The 23,183-nt window shown below is 27.2% G+C and overlaps 2 protein-coding genes across 2 annotated transcripts; both read right to left on the reverse strand.

Annotated features, from left to right (window-relative positions):
- Positions 1-190: 190 nt before the first annotated feature.
- LOC147809936 (uncharacterized) lies at positions 191-10,332 on the reverse strand. The gene is made up of 6 exons (XM_087164692.1): positions 10,249-10,332; positions 8,330-8,435; positions 6,597-6,692; positions 4,244-4,409; positions 1,916-2,122; positions 191-562 (listed from the first exon to the last, which is right to left on the reverse strand). Exons 4-6 carry the CDS (start codon positions 4,343-4,345, stop codon positions 308-310), a joined length of 564 nt encoding a protein of 187 aa, XP_087020818.1. The 5' UTR covers positions 4,346-4,409; positions 6,597-6,692; positions 8,330-8,435; positions 10,249-10,332; the 3' UTR covers positions 191-307.
- A 5,661-nt stretch (positions 10,333-15,993) lies between these two features.
- On the reverse strand, positions 15,994-22,733 carry LOC147809937 (ATP-binding cassette sub-family C member 8-like). Its single transcript, XM_087162979.1, has 4 exons — positions 22,555-22,733; positions 20,657-20,800; positions 19,894-20,028; positions 15,994-16,180 (listed from the first exon to the last, which is right to left on the reverse strand). Exons 1-4 carry the CDS (start codon positions 22,657-22,659, stop codon positions 16,022-16,024), a joined length of 543 nt encoding a protein of 180 aa, XP_087019105.1. The 5' UTR covers positions 22,660-22,733; the 3' UTR covers positions 15,994-16,021.
- Positions 22,734-23,183: the final 450 nt, after the last annotated feature.

Below are 23,183 nucleotides of genomic sequence, written 5' to 3' on the forward strand. Positions count from 1 at the left end.
TTACATTTAGACAAATATACATTTGCTAATAAATAAAAGACAAAATTAAATGAAAGTCAGGGTGCGTAGCCAAATTATTCAACTAAAATAAGCACCTTTTAAGCACTTTTCAAGCAATGAAATAATATACAAAGATGCTTCACACTAAAGTACATTTAAAAAAAAATGCTAGTTACATCTTTAAACAATAAAACAATATAATTATTTTAGAAATCTCCATTACACATATAAATCTAAACCACATACCTTCAGTATTATCTTCCTCCTCTTCTTCTTCATCTTCAATGAGATCATCAGTTCTAGTTGATTACCTGGAATTCAACCTTGATGGAGGGCACTTCCACGACCTTCTAACTACACTTGCAGAGCTCGCACTCGACCTCAAACTCTCGACAGACTTCATGCGATTCAGGAGCTTGTGACCAGTATCAGGATTGTCTGGATCAGCAATGGACGGAAGAGGATCATCATGGTCACCCCAATCGTGGCAAGGCAAGGGTCTGGAAGGATCGTGAGACATCTGCCGACTAAGTGAAACCATTCTGGCTCTTGGCTTAATATCCTGAAATATATACATATTTAAAAACTTTTCAGTTATTTAAAGGAGTCTAAAATAATTAGTATGGCATATTTATTAAGGTGTGAAAAACCAATCTTGGCATATAATACATTTTTCAGACAGCATAAAAGGAAAAAAAATAGACAATGCACATGGTGAAAAAATTAAAAGAATGCAAAACCTCCTATCCCCCCCAAAAAAGAGAATAGTTAGATAATAAGGTAAAAAAACTAAAAATTTTTTCATTCAGAATCATAACTTCACTCTTTTTCATTAATTTAAAAATTGCAAGTTTTATTACACAAAAGTTGCATGAATAAACTTAAAATATAATGAAATTTAAGAGTTTGGGATATTAGTAATGTAAATTTTAAAATAGAGATGCATAACATAACATACATGCTTTTTAACTTTTTTGTTCACCGAGGAAAAACTTCAAAACATTTATTTTCCTGTACATAACTACTTTCTTAATTTTTAAATAAATCTAAATCTTTGAGCTAAATTTGTTTTATACTTGTTTCAATTACAGAAAGTTTAAAAAAAAAAAATACTGTGGTGTCAAAAGATTTTATACACATTTTAACCTTATATTTCATTGTTTTCCTCGCAATTTATTAAAATAGTGTGAAAAACAGTTTTAAATTTTTCATATTAGTTACACAGGTTTTCAATTAATTTTTAGTTGCAAAGGAGATGCTCCATTGCCTAATTGAGAACCCCAGGTTGTGCACCTCTTTGATAAAACTGATTTAAACCCAAACATAAAAACAAATAAGTTGCATATTAATTTTTAATTTATAGAAGCTCTAAAATACTTAATACTTCCAGATAATATCCAAATAAAACCATGAAATTGTTTTGGAATGCTTAAAAATATTAATTACTGCTTTACCAAAAAAACCATTTCTTTTTTGTATATTTCATTATGCTTAACTAAAACTTATCTACATAAGTTAGAATGTTAGTTAAATACAATGCCATATTGCACATCAAATTTGGTAAAATATAATTCATTAACTTATAATTATTATTTGTTAATGTATTTTATTGTAACTGTGATATTTTTATTCGATGTACATGGCAACTACAATGCATAATTAGTTTGTTTATGCTCTACATGGCTTTATGCCTGTCTGTGTGTGTTAAGTAAGAAATATATAGTAAAAGAATTGAAATCTTTGTGAAAGAATATAGAATGCGTCACATAAGAGAATTGATACTTGACAGGCATGGCTTACTCGAAATATAATGGAGAGAACAGTTGCGGAAAAAAACAAATGCCACGTTTCAACAACCGATTAGGGTCGATATACCCTTGCAGGTATCCCATTAATCAATCCAAAAGAACATTACCTGAGTAGACACTGTTCTGTAGAGTAGTTGCCTGGATATTAGACGAACAAGCTTATGTCTTTCCTTTGATGTACCTTCAGCTTGACTATTATCACTCATATATGCCTTTTTGGGTTTCTTCATATTAAAATTGACATCCTGCAAAAGGCTTTCCATTTCTTTGGGGGTACCTTGTTTCTTTATTGTGCAGGATTCCATTAACAGTACCTATAATTGCATACCAAATTTATAACTGATTTGTTCGTTGAAGTTTTAATCACAAGTCAATTTTAATCTCAAGAAAGTTTTATGGAAATAAGAAAAATTAGCAGAAGTAAATATGAAAAAAGAATTCCTGATTCTTAAATATTACTAAAAATGAATATTAAAATTATAATTTCGATATCTATGCAGCGGTTTAAATTTCATCTGAAATTTAACTAGTAGATGATGCACAATATAATATTAAATAGTTTTCATCATTCATAGATTGTGACGTAAGTATTATTTGAAAAGTATTTTATTCTGAAGTTATATCAACATAAATTCTATAAAAAAAAATAGGTATTAAGTTTTTATTAAAATTGAAACCAAATGAGTAGGAATCTAATAATGTTAAAATATTTGGCGCAGCAATTTAAAGTAAAAATTCTTTAAAAAAAAAAAGAGAAAAGCATCGAACAAAAAAAAAAAAAAAAAAAAATCAGTTTAAACTTCTAAATAACAGTCTAGCTTTTTAAAATTTAAGATTTTTAAAATTTTAAGTTGGTTTGTGATTAGCAATTGAATATTTGGCAATTTTTATATCATACAATGACTGTATAATATCATAACATATAAAGACTGACTAATTTTGAGTAACTGAAAAATACAATACACTTTCTATAAATTAGGGAATTGGGGATTAAGCTTTCATTAAAAAAATAAGTACAATTGAAAATTAAAATTTCTTTGACAGACTTTCTTTCATACAGACAAGATAAATATATATATAAATAAAACAAATAAATTAAATTTTTTGAAACATCAGTCTATATTTTTAAAATTTTAAGCTTGTAAATATTGATTATTTAATATTTTTACCAGTCTTTCTTGATCTTTTATAAATTTCTTTTATTTTATTTTAAGTCTTAAAAAAATATAATCGATTTAGAAAGTATATTAAAAAATATTTGAAGAGGGGAACAATGATTTCTAAATCAAATACAAATAAATACATAAATAAATATAATGATATTTTACTTTTGGAGAAGATTGCAGGAATTCCAGCTTATGAGTAACCAGGACAACAGTCTTTGCCTCCTCAGGAGAAGAGTTTTCACACCGTGCTCAAACACATAAGCTCCAACATGGGCATCCAAAGCAGACAATGGATCATCCTTTAAAAGTATAAAATACAGAGGTATTTGAATCACGATTATATAAATATATATATTAAAAAAGGTGACTGTCACTAATAAAATCCCTAGATTATAAAATCAGCTATATTTTAAAATCAAATTAGCAAGACAGGAATCATCACAATATCAAAACATTCTAAAATTATTCTTTTATGAAATCATTATCGCCATTTAGAAAATAAAATTTTTTTTTGGAGCATATGTTTAAAATAATGATAAACTCCATTTTTCCTTGTCTGAATAATTAGAATTTCCTATTTTCTCAAGCCTTTTTTTAAAATACTGTTTATGAATTAAGCTATAGAATGCCTACCATCATCCAATGTCAATGATCACCTTTCATTCATTAAGGTAAAGCTATCGTCCTAACTTCAATAGATGACAGAGAAGTGTAATATTTTAAAATAAACTTTAAAGAAAACAAAGAAAATGATATATTGAAAGTTGAAAGTTATAAAATATTTTACAGGCTTTCACACCATGTTAAATCTTTAACAATAAATTTCGCTAATCAAACAAATATGCTAACATTTTAAAACCGTTTAGTAAATTAAAGAATGTCGCTTAGGTTTAATTAAAATTTCAAATGAGGATTCAGTAAAAATAAAATCAATTTCGCTTTCAGTGTGGATGTAAAGTTGAAGTTTTACATTCTGCTTCTTGAATATATACATTCCGGTTTATAAAATCAGATGCTTTATAAAATGAAATGTTCTCAGAACAAATGTGATTTTAGTTGTTGATGGGCACTATGTAATTTATTTATTTATATATATATATATATATATATATATATATATATATATATATGAAGTATTTCTTTCAATACCATGCTTTTAATAAATAGAAAGGTATTAAATAAATATTAAGTTGTCTATAAATAACTTCTCTTACTAATTTAGTTATGTAAGTTGAATAGATTCCTTTACGATTAAGCCGACATACTTACTAGCAAAACAAGTCGTGCAGGAGAATAAAAAGCTCTAGCAAGAGCAATTCTTTGTTTCTGTCCCCCGCTGAGATTCAGGCCCCTTTCACCGATTTCAGTCATGTCTCTAGCAGGCAATAAATCTATGTCAGGTTGCAAAGCACAAGCTTGGATCACTTGGTGGTACCTGTTTCAAAATCATATAAAATACAACAGGATTATAAGGGAAACAAGTCAAAGTTAGAAGAAAATATTTTGAAAGTTTTACACATTCTTTTTATTAATTAATTGAAAGGAAACTCAAAACCAAGTCATCAGTCAAAAATAATCAGTCAGCACTGCAAGAAGCAAGAAAGAATCAGCACTGTCAATATGCCACATGATCACTGGCTTGTCATGACATGCCAATAGTCAGTATAGTTTAATTAGATCTTAAAATTTACAATGTAAATTGTAGCGGGACGGTGCCTCAAGGGATAGAGCTCTTTCCTCCCAATGAGGTAAACAGGGAATCCCTGCGATAGTTGGTTGAAAAGAATGCTGCATCCGGCTCGAACCGATCACAGTACTGACATAAAATATCCTCAGCGGTAGACGGATCATGGGTTAGAATCTCTTTGCCATCAGGCTAACTGTGGGATTCTTAGATTTTTTTCTCTCCATCTAACGTAAATGAGGGTTAGTTCCAATAAAAAGTTCTCCACAAAGGCTAGTTTGATCCCTTGTCTTCTGGATTGTGATCAAAGTTCCAATGGTATGGAGTTGAACATTGAAAGTCATACACTCACAGTAAACACATAAAAAGGAGAGAAAAAAATTACAAAAGAATCAACAGAATGATCAATGTAACTGATGAGCAGTTGAACATCAGGAAATTGTACTTTTTAATTGTCATTTATGGTAAGCAACTTATTTAAAGGTTAAAATGAAGTGATGTACCATTGCACCACAGATATCTGATTTTGAAATGCATGAATTTATAAGTTGCTTTATGATAAACTATCTAATGGGCAAAAATATTTAAAATTCCTTCCTAATATATATATATATATATATATATATATATATATATATATATATATATATATATATATATATATATATATATATATATATATATATATATAAACTTTGTTAAATTGTTTTAACTTAATATCGCAGAAAAGTCCCCAAATTGTTAAAATTTTGAATAAATTTCAGCTTAAAAAAAAAAAAAAAACAGTTCTCTTCCCAGTTAACAAATCAAATTTCATCATCTGAAAGATCCTCCAGCTGATTTTAATAACTAGGGTACTTACTAAATTTTTTGTCAGTCACGTTTTGCATAATTTGTACAAACAAAACACAACCTTACAGTGCGATTTAAGAGCATGAAACATATATTTAAAAAATCAGAATATTGAATCCAGGGACCGATCAAGACAAATTCAGGCCCGAGGCCCACCAAATTTTCTGGGCCCCTTACAAAATATTTTGAAATTAAATTACTGAAGAGTAGTCCTAATAATGAAAAAGAATCTATTGAACTGCATGATTTAAGAGAAACATTCTAAGAAATTTTGAAAGCAGACAATTGAAGATTGTTTTTCAAAGATAAAGTTTATGTATCTATAAATTCAAGCAAAATATAAAACAACAAAACATGTTATGTCAAAATAAAAATAGTTTGGTGACCACAAACAATTGAAATCAGTGATTTTCGCTGAAAGTCACTGATTAGCTGAATTATTTTTTTATTGTAAGCTGAAATTATTTTTTATTTAATACTTAAACAAACACATAGCTAGCCCACATTACATTAGACTTTTTACTAATTTTTGAGGCCCCTCAGAAATTGTGGGCCCTAGGCCCATGCCTATTGGGCCTAGGCTATAATCAGACCCTGATTAAATCCACTTTAATCTAATTAGCCTTACATAATCTGACATCTTGATTACACAACTAAAATGAAAGAATGTCTATTTTTGTGGCATTACTTGTGTTTTATTCACATTGTATCATACCTGCCAACTTTTAATCCCTTCCATTATCATTTTTCCCAGTGGTATTAAATTGGAATTAAAACTTCGATTTTAAGCAAACAAATATGTTGTATTTGAGAAATTTAAGTTGACAACCATGATAGTAACGCATATTAATATATGTGCTTAATTTTTGTAAGAATAGTGGTGATCAATATCATTTAAAAATTAAGATTATGAAAGAAAAAATAGTATATAATTACTACCACTTTAAATATGAAAATAAAATCTTCCGGAAAATCCGGAAGAGTTGGCAGATATGTTGTATAGCTAGTACAATGTGAAGTAGTAGACTGTTTATATATATATGGACAAATAAGAGTTTATTTTCACATAAAATATAATGCACTAACCTTGCCCCATCATATGGCTGACCAAACAAAATATTTTCTTTAAGTGTTGCATTAACAAGCCATGGTTTTTGTGGTACATAAGCAGTGAGAGGAGAGCTGTAAAAGATAGATACCATAAAAAAAGGCAAATTTTATATTTCAAAAATCAGAAATCAGTTTATAATTCAGAAACTATCTTTCTTAAAGCTACAATTAACATTTTTCAATATAAAGCAATTCTCTTACATTCATTTTTAGATTAATAATTTATTTTTCAAATATTTAAAATTTCAAAAGTCGTTGAGCAGTTGATCAAGATTTTCACATCCTTTAAAGTAGTTGCTTTCCTGCATAGCAAATCTGTTACATCCCAAGTAATTTAACTGAAATGCAGCATACCAGAACAAAGCTTCGTTCAGATGCATAATGCTTGGAGGGTTAAGCAAATCTTTTTCATAAAAAAAATAATTAGATTTATTTTATGATTATTTAGATTTATAATTAGATTTATTACTTAGATTTTATAATTAGATTTATTTAAAATTAGTGATGCAAATTTGATAAGCCTTTTTCTTATTGTCTTAGGTCACACAAGTGAAAAACATAATGAAATTTAGGAAGAGGAACATATTTTTTGCATCAAGACATTGTGAACAAATAATATATTGAAAGTACAGTCTTTATTATAATTAAAATTACTGTTATTATTAAAAATATTTCACACATAAAGCTATGATTTGCAATTATATATTAATATTGAATAATTTAAAAATACATTACAATGTTGACCTTTTATATCAGAAAAATACCACTACTGTGGTAAGATTATTAAAATACAAAGCTTTAAGAAATGATTAAAAAAATGGAAGCAAAATTTGATAAGATGGCACTCTGATGCTTATTATAGTCACAAGAAAATTTTAAATTACATTTTTAATCCTACCTTACACGTATAAAACCATCTTTAAAAAAAAGAAGAAAAAGAAGGACACATGTATAATTCTTTTATTTATTCATAGAAGAAAAAAATAACTTGGACTAGTTATTAACATAAAACTAGATAAAAACATTAAATTATAATTTCTTTATTCATTGGAATTGAGTAAACATTTAAATACATTATAAGACACTTTTATTAGATACATTATTAGTTAAGTTTAAAACTTATAATTAATAAATAGTAATTATGCTTAAGAAAATTTAATAATAAAATCCAAACAACATTATCAAATTTAAGAAAGATCAACTTTGAGCTGCATATAAATGTTAAGTCACAATAAAGTGCAAAAGCACAAATAGTGTCCAATAGACAGACATATAATTGGTTGGCTAATATAATGAAGCAACTTCTTCAAGGTCAAAAACCCTGTAAGTCAATCCTTTTTTTCCCCTTTCTTTTTGTAGTATAATATTTGCATCTGGCCATTTTCTTTTTCCCATTTTGTGTTTTGAATCTGAAGAAGGTTCGTCATAATAGCAATAAAAGAATGGCATCCCTGTTTATGTGCAGTATTTGTGTGTTATTTAAAAATAATCAACTTCATTAATAAACAGTGTAAAATACTGATTAAATCATTACAAATGCCTTGAACATAATATATTTAATAGCAAAATATGGAAGATGTTCATGTATAGTGCCATAGAAGAAACTGATTACAATTAATGGTTTCACATTACTGCACAAAGCACCATTTATTGAGTTGTAGAAATTATTATTAACATTGAGAAATATTATTAACAAACAGTAAGCAAACCTGTTCCAGTTAACTGATCCACTTATCTGGTGAAGTTCTCCAATAATTGCAGATAAAAGGGATGATTTTCCACTGCCTATGGGTCCAACAACAATAGTTAACCTACCTAAAATAAACAATTTACATTATGAACTATATCCCACAATAAACATATCATTTCATGCTTTTTTTCATAAAGCAGAGATTTAATCAAATTTCAGCTTTTTTCATAAAGCAGAAATTTAGTCAAATTTAAGAAGAAATTATAAGAAAGAAATTAACCATTTTGATAATGAACTTACTTTTTAAAATGCTAATAACAAATAACATAACTTTTATTAAGCAATAACACAATGCATTCTAGTTAATTTATTTCAGAAGTAAATTTACATTACTTTTCTATGTTTGTGTAAAAAAGTTCCAACTGAATTTTAATCCTATATAACAACTTTTAATCATAAAAACTTGAATTTTATATTAAGATAAATCAGCAAAAAAGAGTTTTATATTGGAAGTATAAATCAGATACAGTTAGTTATTACATTTTTCATGTTATCTTGACACTAAAATGACGGATGGGGTTAATTTGGTCTCTCTTGTTTTTTTGGTGCTCAGCAATTAAAACAGTAACCTATTGAAAATTTATGACTTTCATAATTTGATCCAATTTAAGTGATTATTTAATTATTCATTATAAGGCACTTATAGAACCTTATGATAGAAGGGGCCAGAGTGGGACCTTTGGTATTTTTGTAGGTATCCTATAACCCCAGGTAGGTAGGTTTGGGTATAAGATACTCTTCAGTAAGCATAAGGTACCCCAATTTCATTAAAAAACAAAATTATTTCAATAGATGCATGATAACTATTTAAAGAGAAAAGGAAACTAAACTATCTGAGATACTAATATTTAAATATTATTGAAAAGTCGATGTTCCATTTAGTCAAATATTTTTGATAACCAAATACAATAAAAGACCATAGAATTTTGTTGATCAAGCATTATAATAGTTTTTATTAAATTAATTATGATTATATTTTGAAATTTTGGATCAGTTTATTGAGGTAAACTAGGTTGTCTTTCTAGCAATGTTCAGACTTTCTAGAGTTAAGTTGCTATTTAAAAAATCATTTTTATCATTTGGTTATCATTTTTAATAATAATTCATTTGGTTATCCTTTTTATTCAAAAAAAAAAATCTAAAATTATTGGAGAACAAGCTTATTGTTTAAAATTTTTATTGTTCAAAATTAAATCGAATTTAATAAAAGCTAGAAACGAAGAATAAATTTCTAAAATTTTTTTTTTACAGTATGAAACTAATTTAATAAATAAAATCCCTAAACATATGATGTGTTAATATTTAACCAACATTCTTTTCCTTATTTCCACTATAGTCCAACAACTTTGCGTCCATACTAGTCAAATTTAGTCATTAAGCCAATAATTGGTCATTTAAAGAAATGCTAATATTAAAATCTGTAATAAGCATAACCATAATATTTCCAAATTTTTAAAACAATGAATAAAATTACTCTAAAACAGCAATTGGAAAGAATAAGAAAAATCTACTTTTCCACCATAGACTTGTTTTAAAATTTACCTAATACCTAACAATCAAGTGTGTTTGATCTGAAAATTATATATGAAAATATAAAGTTTTAATTTTGAATTTGCTAAAAATTGCAGAAAAATTTAGACTAATAATTAACAAAATTATTCAAATTGTCCACATATGCTCCTTTTCCAATAGAATCAAACAAACTTTTAACCGGTCCAAAAAATTTACTACTCAATTCATACAAACTTTAAATTAAATATATAAACATTTGAGTACATGTAGCAATAATTATTTTCTTAATATTTAACCTCAGTTTCAATAATTTTAAAAATAGTTGCAAAGTAATATAAGAAAAAAACAGAGTATAATAATAATTACCAGCAGGAATCTGTACGTTGATATCTCTTAAAGTTGGAACACTGTAATGTATCAAATCATGAGTAAAATATCCATAATAGAATAGTAGACATAAATAGATGTGTGCATATATATATATATATATATATATATATATATATATATATATATATATATATATATATATATATATATATATATATATATATATATATATATATATATATATATATATATATAGCATAATAAAGACAAAAAGGATAAAAGAAAAGAGATTAATGAAAAAAATTAAGAAAAATAATAAGTTTTCTTTCTGTGCATCAGCTGCAAGTACATAGAACTCACAAAATAAAATAAAAATAAAGTGTAAACAAGGAAAAAGATATAAAGGTTTCCCAAAAGAAAAAAAAATTAAATTTTTTTTAAAAAAAAATCACAAATTTAAAAAAATTTTACAGCTAAAAAAATTAGGAAGGGATATAATCTTGTCATCAGCTCACACGATTCCATCTGAAAAAATAGTGCTTTCAAATATTGCATTAATGTAGCCAAAGCAAAAGATATCAATACAGTAGTGTGAGGAGCACCAAAAAAATTGAAACGAAAATAGAACCTATTAAGAAAAATAAAAGCAAAAAAGAGCAAAAAAAAAAGCAAAACAAAACAATAGATAATAAAAATTCAAGAAAATACGGAATAAAACTCAAAATGTTATGTGAATTCAAATGTACTCACATTTACAGGTATTTTTCAAAAATAATTTAAAATGTTTGCCAGATTACAAAATTTGAAAACAGAAGAGGATGAAGGAAATAAACTAATGGTGCGTTCTTACTGAAGTACAGCAGCCTGTTTGACTTTTTAGTATATATATATGTGTATATGTATATATACATACACATAAAAAATGTCTCAAAATGTTGCAACAAATGTTTAGCGGAGGTAAGGTACGCCAACAGAATAAATCAAAAATTGCATTACAACCCATGACCAACAGAAAAAAAGCAAATGTATGAAATCTTATAGGACATAGGAAAGTGATGAATTAAAAAGTTATATCGGATATCTTGATAGCATATAGTGTTCAGTTGGCACCATAAGATGCTATGCAAGCTTTAGATCAAGGAAACATTGATTGCTACAGATAAATTAAATTTTTTCATATATCTAAAAACAAAATAATATAAAGTTTATAATGTTACAACAGGCACCAAGTTTACATTATCACATGCTACACACACCCAAGACCAAGAAAGCAGGTATCACTGGAACCACAATAGCTCATTTGGCATAAAAACTGTCAGGTGGTCATAATAATTTGGCCACACTATCAGGGTAGGTGAAAGCATCTTGGTGATAGTACTAATAAGTAGCTGACAACCATGGATAAAAAGTATACAAAATCTTGTAATTCTGGAATACCATTTGCCATCACAATAGATCAAAATTTGTAAAAATTTTATAAAAAATGGATAAAATTATAAAAACCACATATTTTAGGTAATTGATTTGAGGTAGCATCTAAATGTTGCCACTTTTAAATGAGAATATCTGTACAAAAATTTAAAACTATGATACATCTTCTGCCACCTGAATGGTCCATTGAGGTAACAGAAGATATTAATTTAAGAGATTCAATTTTGCTAGATAAATAGTGCTATTTAAATATTGAAGCAAATAAAAAGGAGAAGATATTTAGTTATAATTCCAAAATTTTTTAAAGATATTTTCGTTTAGAAATGATAAATTTTAAATGCTACCACTAACTGACCAACAAAATAAATTATTTTTTTTATAACTTTAAAAATTATTCGGACAAATTTTTACAAACTTTGGTCAAAAGCAGAATATATTAATTCAGAGTTACAAAATTTTGTCATACATCAAATGATGGTATTTGATAGCTTTTCCTGCACTACTGCCAAAAGACTTGGAATACAATGGAATGTCACATATTCAGAATTGTTCGGATTTCTACGAGTCTGGAAAATCAATTTTCTGAATAATAGGTTTTTAAGGCCAACAGAGATTGAAAGATTTGTTATTCAATAATAAATTAATGAATGATAGTTAACAGCAAGTTTCATACAATAGCGTTTTGTTATTGGCTAAATCTGAAAAAATGGTGAGTAAGATGACTCACTCCTCACCCTGTGTAACAAAACCTGTCAGCAAATGTTCTGAAGTACTATAAATATTCAGCTTCATTAATATTCATAGTTTATTGCACTCAGTAAAATATACTTTTTTTTAACTTCTAGTCTTTTCATTACAGCATTTTAATAAGTTCATTAAAGCAGCATAAATGTTATCCTGAACACAATAAAAGGAAATTAAAAACCAATGTCTCTTAAAATATTGAATTGGTTCTATGAAAATTAGTTAGACTGGACAGATTTTTTTAAAAAAAAACTGAAAACTTAAAAAAGTATTTCCGAATGAATTAAATAGATTCATTTAATATTTTATACATACATAAAAAAATGATTCACTGACAAGCACTTTTATATAATTAAGAATTTTCAAGTTAAAGACAGATAGGATAATATGCACTGCTTAAAGAAAAAAAGTGTATTAAAAACATGCATTTATTAATCAAGAAAAGTTAAATATTGGCAATAAAATAAAAAATATATACTAAAAATACTTTTTTTCTTAAGCAGTGATAATATGCACTGCTTAAAGAAAAAAAAGTGTATAAAAAACATGCATTTATTAATTAAGAAACGACAAATACTGGTAATAAAATAAAAATATATACTAAAAATACTGGTAATATCTTCAAAATTTCACAAATACCAATAGAATTTATTGTTTGACAAACTTTTTGATCTTCTTTAGAACAGATAAAAAATTAATTATAAAATATTTCAGAAAAATAAGACTTACCACAGCATTGATAACCATTGGGATGACAAAAGGTATTATGTAGAGTGGCACAGTAAGTTGATTGAATAGCGCTAGACCTGTGAAAACATCAGCAGGCATGAGTGGTCTTCCCTCAATTTTCGAATATAATGAGATTGTCTAACATAAAAAGAAATTTTGTTAAAATATATTTATTAAATTTTAAAAAATTAAATGCGGTGGAATTTGATTTTAAAAAGAAACTATAAAATTAATGATTTAATATATAGCATACCACTAGTGTCACAATTATTGATGATGTTTGAGTGATGAAAGCTGAAATGAAGAAAATTTATGTTAAAAAATAACTTTTGAAATTGTTTTTATTAAAAGAAAGAGAATTAATATAAAATTAACGGAAAAAAAACCTTCAAAAGTTTACATGAGCAAAAAAATTCTATTAAAAATATGCTTGGATAACAGAAAAAGTTTTTTTGTATTTGTTTTTTCAACATCAGATACTGAACTCTTGTTCTTCACTTCGAAAGATGCCAAAACTGTCGTTGATTTAAAGTTACCCAGTGGGCACCTGTGAACCCAAGACAGCGGATGCTGCTTACAGGGTTGCGACTCAAATCTGGAGAAAAAAATTCCCTGTACATATTATATACAATATATTAAGAGGAAACCACGATTACTGTACTGTTGTGTGAGCTATATTGGGCTAACTATATTTATTAGTTTTAATTGCTGGAAAAACAGCTGAACATACTTAAATAATGCTATAGTAAATATAATGGTTAAATATCCCATAGATTACGTTTTGAGGGGTCACCAATTTTTAAAAGACAAAAATAAGATACAAAATTCCCCAGTTCGTTAAGAAAAAATCAAAATTCCCTGCATCCCTGTTATTTTAGGTGATTTTTAAATTCCCTGTATTTTCCAGGTTCTCCTTGTGGAGTGACAACCCTGTGCTACCTGTAAGAGTGGGCCACAGAGGACAATACACAGAGAGAAACTTCCATGTCCATGTCCTGAGCAGGATTTGAATCTGCAACCATTGGGTTTGCAGTCAGGCACGCTGATCTTTCAGTCACCTGGCCAGCTTATATCAAAATAAGTAAACTTTCTACCATTACTAAATCGATAGATTTAATAAAATTATTTATTTCATGCAACTTCTATACCCCAAAACAATACTTCTTTGTCACAGAGCTTTTCGAGCCTGCTTGAAACTTTCTTGAGATTGATGTTCGAAAATAAATTGAAAATTTTAATCAGTTTCATTTTATGAAAAGATTGGAAATATTCTTTTTTTCAGGTTTTGTTTTAAATAAATGATAAGGTGTAGAATTAAAATTTTTTTAAAACAAACTTTTCATTTTAATACAAAATACACTGCAGGGACAATATTTTTTGTCACTTTTTCATCAAATTGAGAATTTGATTGGTACATTTCAAGTAGAACAATCAAACAACATTTAGTAGGAATGTTACTTAAGTTTGTAAAAATTTTGAATTGCATTTTATTATTCAATAAGATTTTGACATTTTCTTTTGTAGTTTGTTTTTCTGATAGATAACAGAATTATTATTAAAAAAAATAATAATGACATCCGAACCGTCAAACGACTAACAACCGTTAACTTTAAATTTATAAACGTCTCAAAAGTTGAAGAAATTTCGAACAGACTCCATGTTGCTGATTAAATCCAATAACACACAATATTTTCTAGAATATCACATTAAAATAAAATGTTTTAAAATTGCTTAACATGCACTTTTTTATAAATCTCTTAATCTAATACAACTTCTACTACTTACACCACCATACATTCAGTTATAAAAATCAGCAACTTAGAATAATTTTTTTAGCATAAATATCAGTAATTTTTTTTTAATATTCAAAATATTAAAAATTAAAAGTAAGATAAGCTCCTCAAAAAAACATTAATTAGGTAAATGTCAATATATTATTTGAATCCCAAAAAAATAGGCTTATAAAAAATGTCTTCTTATTACAATAAAATTTATTATAGATATTCTTTTTAAGAAGATAAAGAGATTTAAAGAGTATCACATGAAGAAGACCAGTTAAAAATTGTGAAATATTTTTAAACATATTACAAACAAAAAATTCAGTGTAACTTTAAAAACAAGCTTTTAAAAACAGCAGATAAAAAAGTTATACACAATTATTTACAGCAAACTATAAGCCATTTAAAATTGGTATAATTTTGGGGGAAAAAATGAAGAAATCTAAATTGTTTGGAAATCTCAAAGCAGGCATAAAAGGTGAAAATATGGGAGAAATAATTTTTAATTTAAAATGCATTCAAAATGCTTAGGGGCAATATAGTAATAATAAACACTTTAAAAGATTACATATTTACATCAAACTGTTTTTTAGCATAGTTTCCAGATAGGTACTTAACAAGTTTCCAGTATTCGCACAACATAATAGCATGATGCGTAAAAACCTGCTATTACCTAAATAAAAATCATGCTGTCTTCAGAAGAAAAAAAAATTATAATATGATTCAACAATAGACTGACCCAAGTTTTCATTTATCCTTTTGTTTAGGAATCAATAATTCGTGTTATCATTTTGAGAAATAAATAATTGGTAGCCAATAACTCTAAAAGCTGAATTGAAAAGTTGATTTGATTCATTTTGCAAAGAATAAATTCAAATTATTACATTATAACTTATAAAATATCTTCGGTATTTATTTACATAAAAATTTTCAAAAGTAGAATTCCTAAATTTTAAAAGGAAAATTTCTCTAAAATAATTTCCATTTAACAATTTTTCTTCTTCTCATTTTAGTTGTTAACTTTCATTCATTAATTTAAAACGAGGTTAAACCTTGTAAGTTAACTAAAATTTCAAAACATAAGTAGTTTAGAAGTGACCTTGACAAGCAAACAATAACTTGTTATACTATGCCACACAAACTGCATCACTTCTTAAAATTTTAAGTTCTTTATTTCGAATTTTTTGCACCAAATGAGCATAAACTGTTTCCCAGCCATATAATTTTAACAGCTTGATTCCTTGAAGTAGTTCAGTAGTTCTTTTCAATCTCTCATCAGAAACAACCTTTCAAGAATAAATACAGAACAAACTTTTAAAAATATATACATAATTATTCATTTAAACCTATTCTACAGTAGTTAATATTTCTTTTTAAAATATTTAGCTAGAGAGTCAAATATAATATGTTAATTTTTAAAAAAATAATAAAATATTTATAAGCCTATTACAATTTTCAAAATAAAATTTAAAAAATTTCAACGGAGATACAAGGGTAAAAATTAAGACAATTTAGAGACTAGTCCTCAGGAATATAACTAATAGATATTGCTGGTCCATAAACATTTTCACTGGTCCCTATACAGGTCTTGAGTAGATTTTATTTTTAAAAAGTTGGTTCAGTTTAGTTGAAAAATAACAAAATATTGGTTTAGTTGAAAAATATTTTTTTTTTTAACTCAGTTATGATGATATATGTTTTTGAGATCAAGACAACTTTCTATTCTTTTACATTACTTGCTAGTTCAGGGGACCACTGAATATTTTTTGGAAATCTGAGTTGAATTTCGGAGGTACAGGACCACTTGACCAATAACGTAAATTTCGAAACCTGAAAGAGAGTGCAGGCTTTCATAGAGTTCTTTCTAATGCAAATGCTAAATTTATAACCTTGACTTATCTAACTCATCCTTGACACATCAATTCTGAATTTTTTTTAATAATAATTGTAATAACTTCTCGCCGGAATTTTTTAGATTGGTTGTCTACCATCTTATTATTTAAATTTGTTACGATTTGAAGCTTACATTTATTAATCATTGAATAATCACACAAAAAAGCAAAAAAAAAAAACTCTTATAGAAAAGGAAGAAAAAAATTTTAACTCACAAAAGGGTCAAAGTTAGACAGCATTCTAAGAGGAAAAGAATCTTAATCTCCAGGAAATCCTTATTTAGTGCTTTGTAAAAATATATTCTATATAAATAAAATACAAATAATTAAAAATTTAATAACATTTTAATTACAAAGCAAATAAAAAACTATTTCAACATTTATTGAAAAAATATCTATTCTACCTAATTTTAGAAATCAGGAAAGAAAGAAATATTTTCAAATTTTTTCCCAATCAAGAAAAAGTCAAAGGAGTAAAAATTACATAATGACAATAAAAAAACAAGAATTGCAAATTTTAACTGATTTTTAAAAGTTATCACACACACTTTGATATTCACACAAAATAGAAAAAAGAAAATACCAAGAGAGAGAAGAAGTAAGAAAAAGGTTCAGAATAATAGAAGTTATCCAGATGAAAACTGTAAGAGAAAGGAAGAAAAATTAAAACACTTAAACTGCAAGTAATTAAGTTAATACACAGCATTTAGAAAAAAAGTTGGAATCATAATAAACTTCAGAAACAATAAATTAATAATCAATTTCTCTTCTTAAATTGCTAAAAAATAAAGTTTTAGTTGGTCCAGAGTTTTTTATAAAAGCAATACTAACTTGAAGCTGTTTTTTTTCTCACTAATCAATCTGTAATAGTATTTTTTAACAACAACCCATTGTGGGTCAGAGGGCCATGAAAGTTGAGGTTTAACAATTTTGTGATCAACAACATCATTGTAATAATGTGGTCAGTATCTTCTCAAGCAGACGGATACCCATTGATCTCAATTTGGTGAGCTTCAATCTGCCACTAGAAAATGAACCCCAGTCCTTTACAATAAAAGCTCAGTGCCTTCAAACACTGAGTTAGAAGTGGCTCAATTATTAGGTAAAGTCAATTAATGCTGAGTCAGCAGCCTTTTATTTAGAGATTCTAGATTTTAGCCAAGCCAAAAAAAGTGGATCTGATTTTTCTTCGCTTAAATTGCCTAAAAAAAGCTGGCTAAAATCTAAAAAGCCAGCTTTTATAAGCACTTGTATTTTTCAAAAACTGTAACAATATAAATTTTTTTTGATTAATTAAATTGGTGTAATTGTGTGTTATGACCGATTTGGAGCAGCAACTTTACACTTTCAAATAGTTTGCAGCAACAGCTTTAACCATGGAAGCCTTAAAAGAATAATTTTAAACTACTTAAAACTACAATTAAAAATCAACTTATTTAATGCAGCATAAATATATGAACAATAAAAATTAACTATAATAAATTACTAATAGTCTATCTTTTTAATAGAGCATTTTTACAATTTTAAAAAATAAATATTCTATATCAATTTTAAGCACAGTTAGGAAGAATTAAAACATGAAAGAAATAGGTTTAGAACATTTTAAGACAAAAATGTCGAGCTTCAAAGCTAACATAGAACAGAAATTTCATTAACATTAATTACATTTTACATATTTACGGAATAAATACCTTTAAAAGAAAGCAAAATTAATATCATTATGTACATTAATCAGATTTTACAGCATTGTCATTAATAAAAGAAAGATAAATACATGTACAATAATTTTGAAAAATAAAATATTAAAAAGTATGTATAAACCAGCTTTTTTGAATAAAAGTTGATTGGAAAAAAAAAGCTTTTTAGCAATTCCGCCATTTACTTTTATATGATTAGGCCTATTTGCCTTTATGACAATAAACCCACAATTCCATGGTCATAAAAATAATTGTTGACTACTGTTTAGGTCAGTTGCACATGCACACCTTGACTCCTTTTGAGATCAATGTCACCACAAAACTTATTTGAATGCATGAAAAAATTTTAAGTCACATAGGGACAGATTTGGGCACTTTTAAGATCATTGGCCCAAGACTGCTCATTTAAATTTCTTGCAGAAATTCCTTTATTTCATTAACTGTGAATGGTCAGTGCTTATTTAAATGTTCAGATTCGATCACTTTTCATTTTTACCAGCTACCTTTTATTTTTCATAGTAATTTGATTACAGTGGCTATTTCATGCAATTCATCTATCGAAACTCAAAAGTATTGTCAATATTTGTTATAGTGTTTTGGCACTTTTGCCATTGTGACAATAGTTGTACAGTTCCACGCTCATAAAAAACCATAGCGAACTATTTAGATCAACTGTACATGCACACCATGATTCCCTTTGAAACCAATGTACCTTCTCATTTGAATTTTTGCAGAAATTCCTTTAATGGCATGGCAGGTCTAGTATTGTCAAGCAGCATGGTGATTTCACAAGATTGTATGTCGGAATGTTTAGATTTGATCACTTTTTTGAGTTTTGCTAAGGTTTCTACACACCACTGAGAATTTACTATAGCTCCCATAACAAGACAAGAATGAGCTCTTTGTGACCAGTCCTTTAATTACACATTACTCACAGAAACAGAAATTATGAATCGCAACATCTGAACAATTCTCATTTTTTTTAAAAATCAATGATGTAATGAAAAGCATTGAAAGCATAACAGATGAAAAGTGTGTGAATTCTTATCATTACAACATCAACTACCTTTTCCTAAATAGAATAGTTTTGGCTTAAAGACTTTTGTCTATATCTTTATTGATTGTTGTTAATAATTGTAATATAAAGTATAAAAATATCTTTGTAGCCATGAATAAATTTTTTATCCATATACAGTTAAGTAGAAAAATTATTTTTAGTAAAAGCAATATTTTTTATTCTTAAATTTAATAATAATCAAAAACATTCTAAATTGTAAGATGTAAAATGTTTTGTATACTTCTAAATTACACAATTTACAGTGATAAATTCGAATATTTGAGCTAAATTGGTTGAATAGTTTCTGAGGTTAAAAAAAGGCGAATTAACATTATAAGCAGATACTCACTCACCAAAGCTTTACTTTGAATTCGAGATAATAATGTACAGATATAATACTGTATAGGAACTAAAAAAATTACAGTGGCAGTGCCAATCAATGCACTGTAACCAAGTTGGAGGTAGAGAAGAACCAAAAGAAGAACAACCTGGAAAAGAAATTCTGCTTTTCAATTTTTAGAACAGGTAAATTTTAGGTTTCACCACAGATTATTAATTGAAATTACACTAAGTACATAATTGTTAAAAAAAAAAATTGTGTTAAAAAAAAACATTAAACCTCAAATGAATTTATTAAAAATTTTAATGGTGACTATTCTAGATTTTTCTAAATAAATTACAACAAAAATCCAGTTTATCAGATAAAAGAAGAAGAAAAAACATTGTTTAATATTCATCGAAATATAAGTTTTAAAATCAAAAACATTTGTTCAAGATCATTGTTTTTTTTTCTTCTTTCCTAATGGCTGCCACTCAACTATAAGTTCTGTTAAACATCATAGTTTGTCGGAAACAATAACAGTATATAAAGGTTCAACTTATGTACTTAAAAAAGGCACATAAATAAAGGTGACATTATACACAAGGTTGTAAAACATTTTTATAATACTAATAACTATTTTTTTTCTTCAAGAAAGATAATTAAAATAAACAAAGTATTAAAAAAAATTCAAATATATTTTTAATAGCAAAAAAAAAGTTTGCCAAAAATAATATAAAAATACTTTTGAATTAAAATTTAAAAAAAAAGAGAGCTATAGCTTTACAGTTACATACCTTTAAAGGTACAGCCCATATATAATGGCCCATGGAAAACAGCATCAACATGTTAAAAGCATCAACAGACATATGATTGACTAGAGCTCCAGTATCTAAGCCTGTAGCAGAATTTGTCTTTAATGCTTTTTTATAAACAAGACACTAAAAGAATGAGAAAGAAATTAGTAAAATCCAAATTTGCTTAAAAGCTATAGCTAACGTTACACACTAAAATAATGAATTAAAAATGTAGAAGTGCTAAATAATAACTTTGTAAATTATATAAAAATTTAAATATAATGTATACCAGCAGAACATAATTTAGAAAAAGATTATGAAAAAAAAATAATAAGCTTTCTTTAGGAAAAATAATTAACCTGTTTCGAATAATGTCCATAAGTAATTGAATTGCTTAACCAGAAGAGAATATAATTAAAGAACATAATTGAATGTTGATGATATAATTAAAGAACATAATGAAGAATGTTGATGAAAAATTGTTACAACTCGGTTACATCATTAAAAAAAGACCTAAAGACTATGAAATGCCTTGCGTTTGGTTCACACACGATTGCACAAGAGATAGTAAGGGAAACAAAAAACCTTATATACAGGTTCATATATTCATTCAGATAGTAGTTCGACAGCAAACTTTGCATCACTCACAAACAATTGTACACTTTGTCTAAAGTAAGAACTCCCCAAGCCATTCGCCTGGACCCACGGCACTGACTATTGTAATGAGATATAACTATTTCAAGTAAGGGGTGAGGTGTCAATTGTTTAGAACAGGTTTTGGCTCTGGTTGGCGAGCGAAAGGGAATCGATTTCTCCGGTCTATCGCATTAGCTCTAGAGTGAAGAGAAGCTACACCCCTAAAGTGTGCTATTCCTGTTTCCATAGCAGCAGACAGCCTCAGACTTTGTGGTGGGGGGAGTTCTTACCATAGACAAACTATAGGTTGCTACTCACAAACAATAATAAACATGCAATGGATAGATTTCCTTGCATAATGTGGCATCTCCATACTTTGCAGGCTTACTTGATAACACCTATTGTCAATAAAAGCATATCAGTTAGCAGTGATGCTAATCAAACATCACACTATCAGATCACTGTTGAGCAGAGTAAAAACATCATGAAAGTAAGTGAAAGAAAACACGTATGAGTACTGGTCACTCATATTTATTTGGTGATCTAATTTACATCACAATGATGCTAACAACTAAATACTTAATCTTAACTATTAAAATCACTAAAATAAATATATGTAGACTGCCAACTTGTGACTAACATTGCAGACAGATGTATGCTAATTCTCTGTTTATGAAACGCATTGTAACCATTGCGTCCCCTGACAAGCTACCACGTAAATACCGGATGAGGTATAAACAGGACCTCTAAAGCAAATTAAGTCTTGCTCACGTCACCAATAAGATCAGTCAACCACCATGCTTTTAAATTTGCTTATCAATGGAACTTTCAAACAAAGCAATAGAAACTATTAACTTTTTTTAATATTTATTTGTTTACAATCTTGATACTTGAAATGTCATGTGCAGTGTTATGTCCAAAAACTGCATCATTTTGATAATTATTATTTTCTTTGCATTTTAAAGAATGAAGTTAAAATGTCTTTTCAATTTCTATATTAATAAGGGAAATATCTTAATTAAATATAAATTTCCTGCAAATAACTTTTAAATCGAAAATTTAAAAGAATTATATTAAATATTCTGATAATAAGGTTTAGCTTCTAATGCAACATTCAATTTAGAAATTCTAAAGTAATAATAAGGTAGTAAGTTTCATAGGGTATAAAATTTTGAAAATTATTGTTAACATTTATGAATATACAACTGCCTATAACATAAGAGTAGTAAAAATGTTTAAAAAAGAGTAACAAAGTATTTCACCTGCAAAGCTGTCCTTAAGTGTGTTCCTTCTGCTATTGCTAAGTGGTTAAAATTATTTGATAATGTGCTTTGCAGGAAAGTGGCTATAAGAACAATTACAGCCATAACAAAACCATTTTGAATGAATTCCCAAGCAGTAGGATAATATGGCTGAAAAAGAAAAATCAATTTAAATTATACAAAAATCAATTTAATAATTTTAAATTATCCTTGTTAAAAACTTTAGAGAGAGAAAATACTAAATGAACTAATGAAACATTTGGGTTTAAGGAAACCCTTGTGGTCAGATAACCTAAAATAACTTTAAGTTTACTACATTATTACAGGGCTGCCAACTTTCTACGCTTTAAGGGAAAATTTCATATCCTGGTAGTTAAGTTTAGGTGTTAACGTATAGTTCTTTGTTTTGTAAATTTGATATAAAGTTATTATCCACACCACTACATGTTAATATTTAAAAAGCTGATATGAAATGCCACTTTGTTCCAAATCTTCCGTGGTAACTCTTTTAAAATGCTATCAAAATTATGAAAAGTCTGAAAGCTTTAGTTTTTCTTCCACTCATTATGATAAATGCATAGCAGTTGGCAGCCCTGTTATTACAATAAGTATTTAGTTCGAATTTATGT

Source organism: Parasteatoda tepidariorum, chromosome 5 (assembly GCF_982258835.1).
Source record: "Parasteatoda tepidariorum strain Cologne lab strain chromosome 5, Ptep-v5.0, whole genome shotgun sequence".
Lineage (NCBI taxonomy): Eukaryota > Metazoa > Arthropoda > Arachnida > Araneae > Theridiidae > Parasteatoda > Parasteatoda tepidariorum.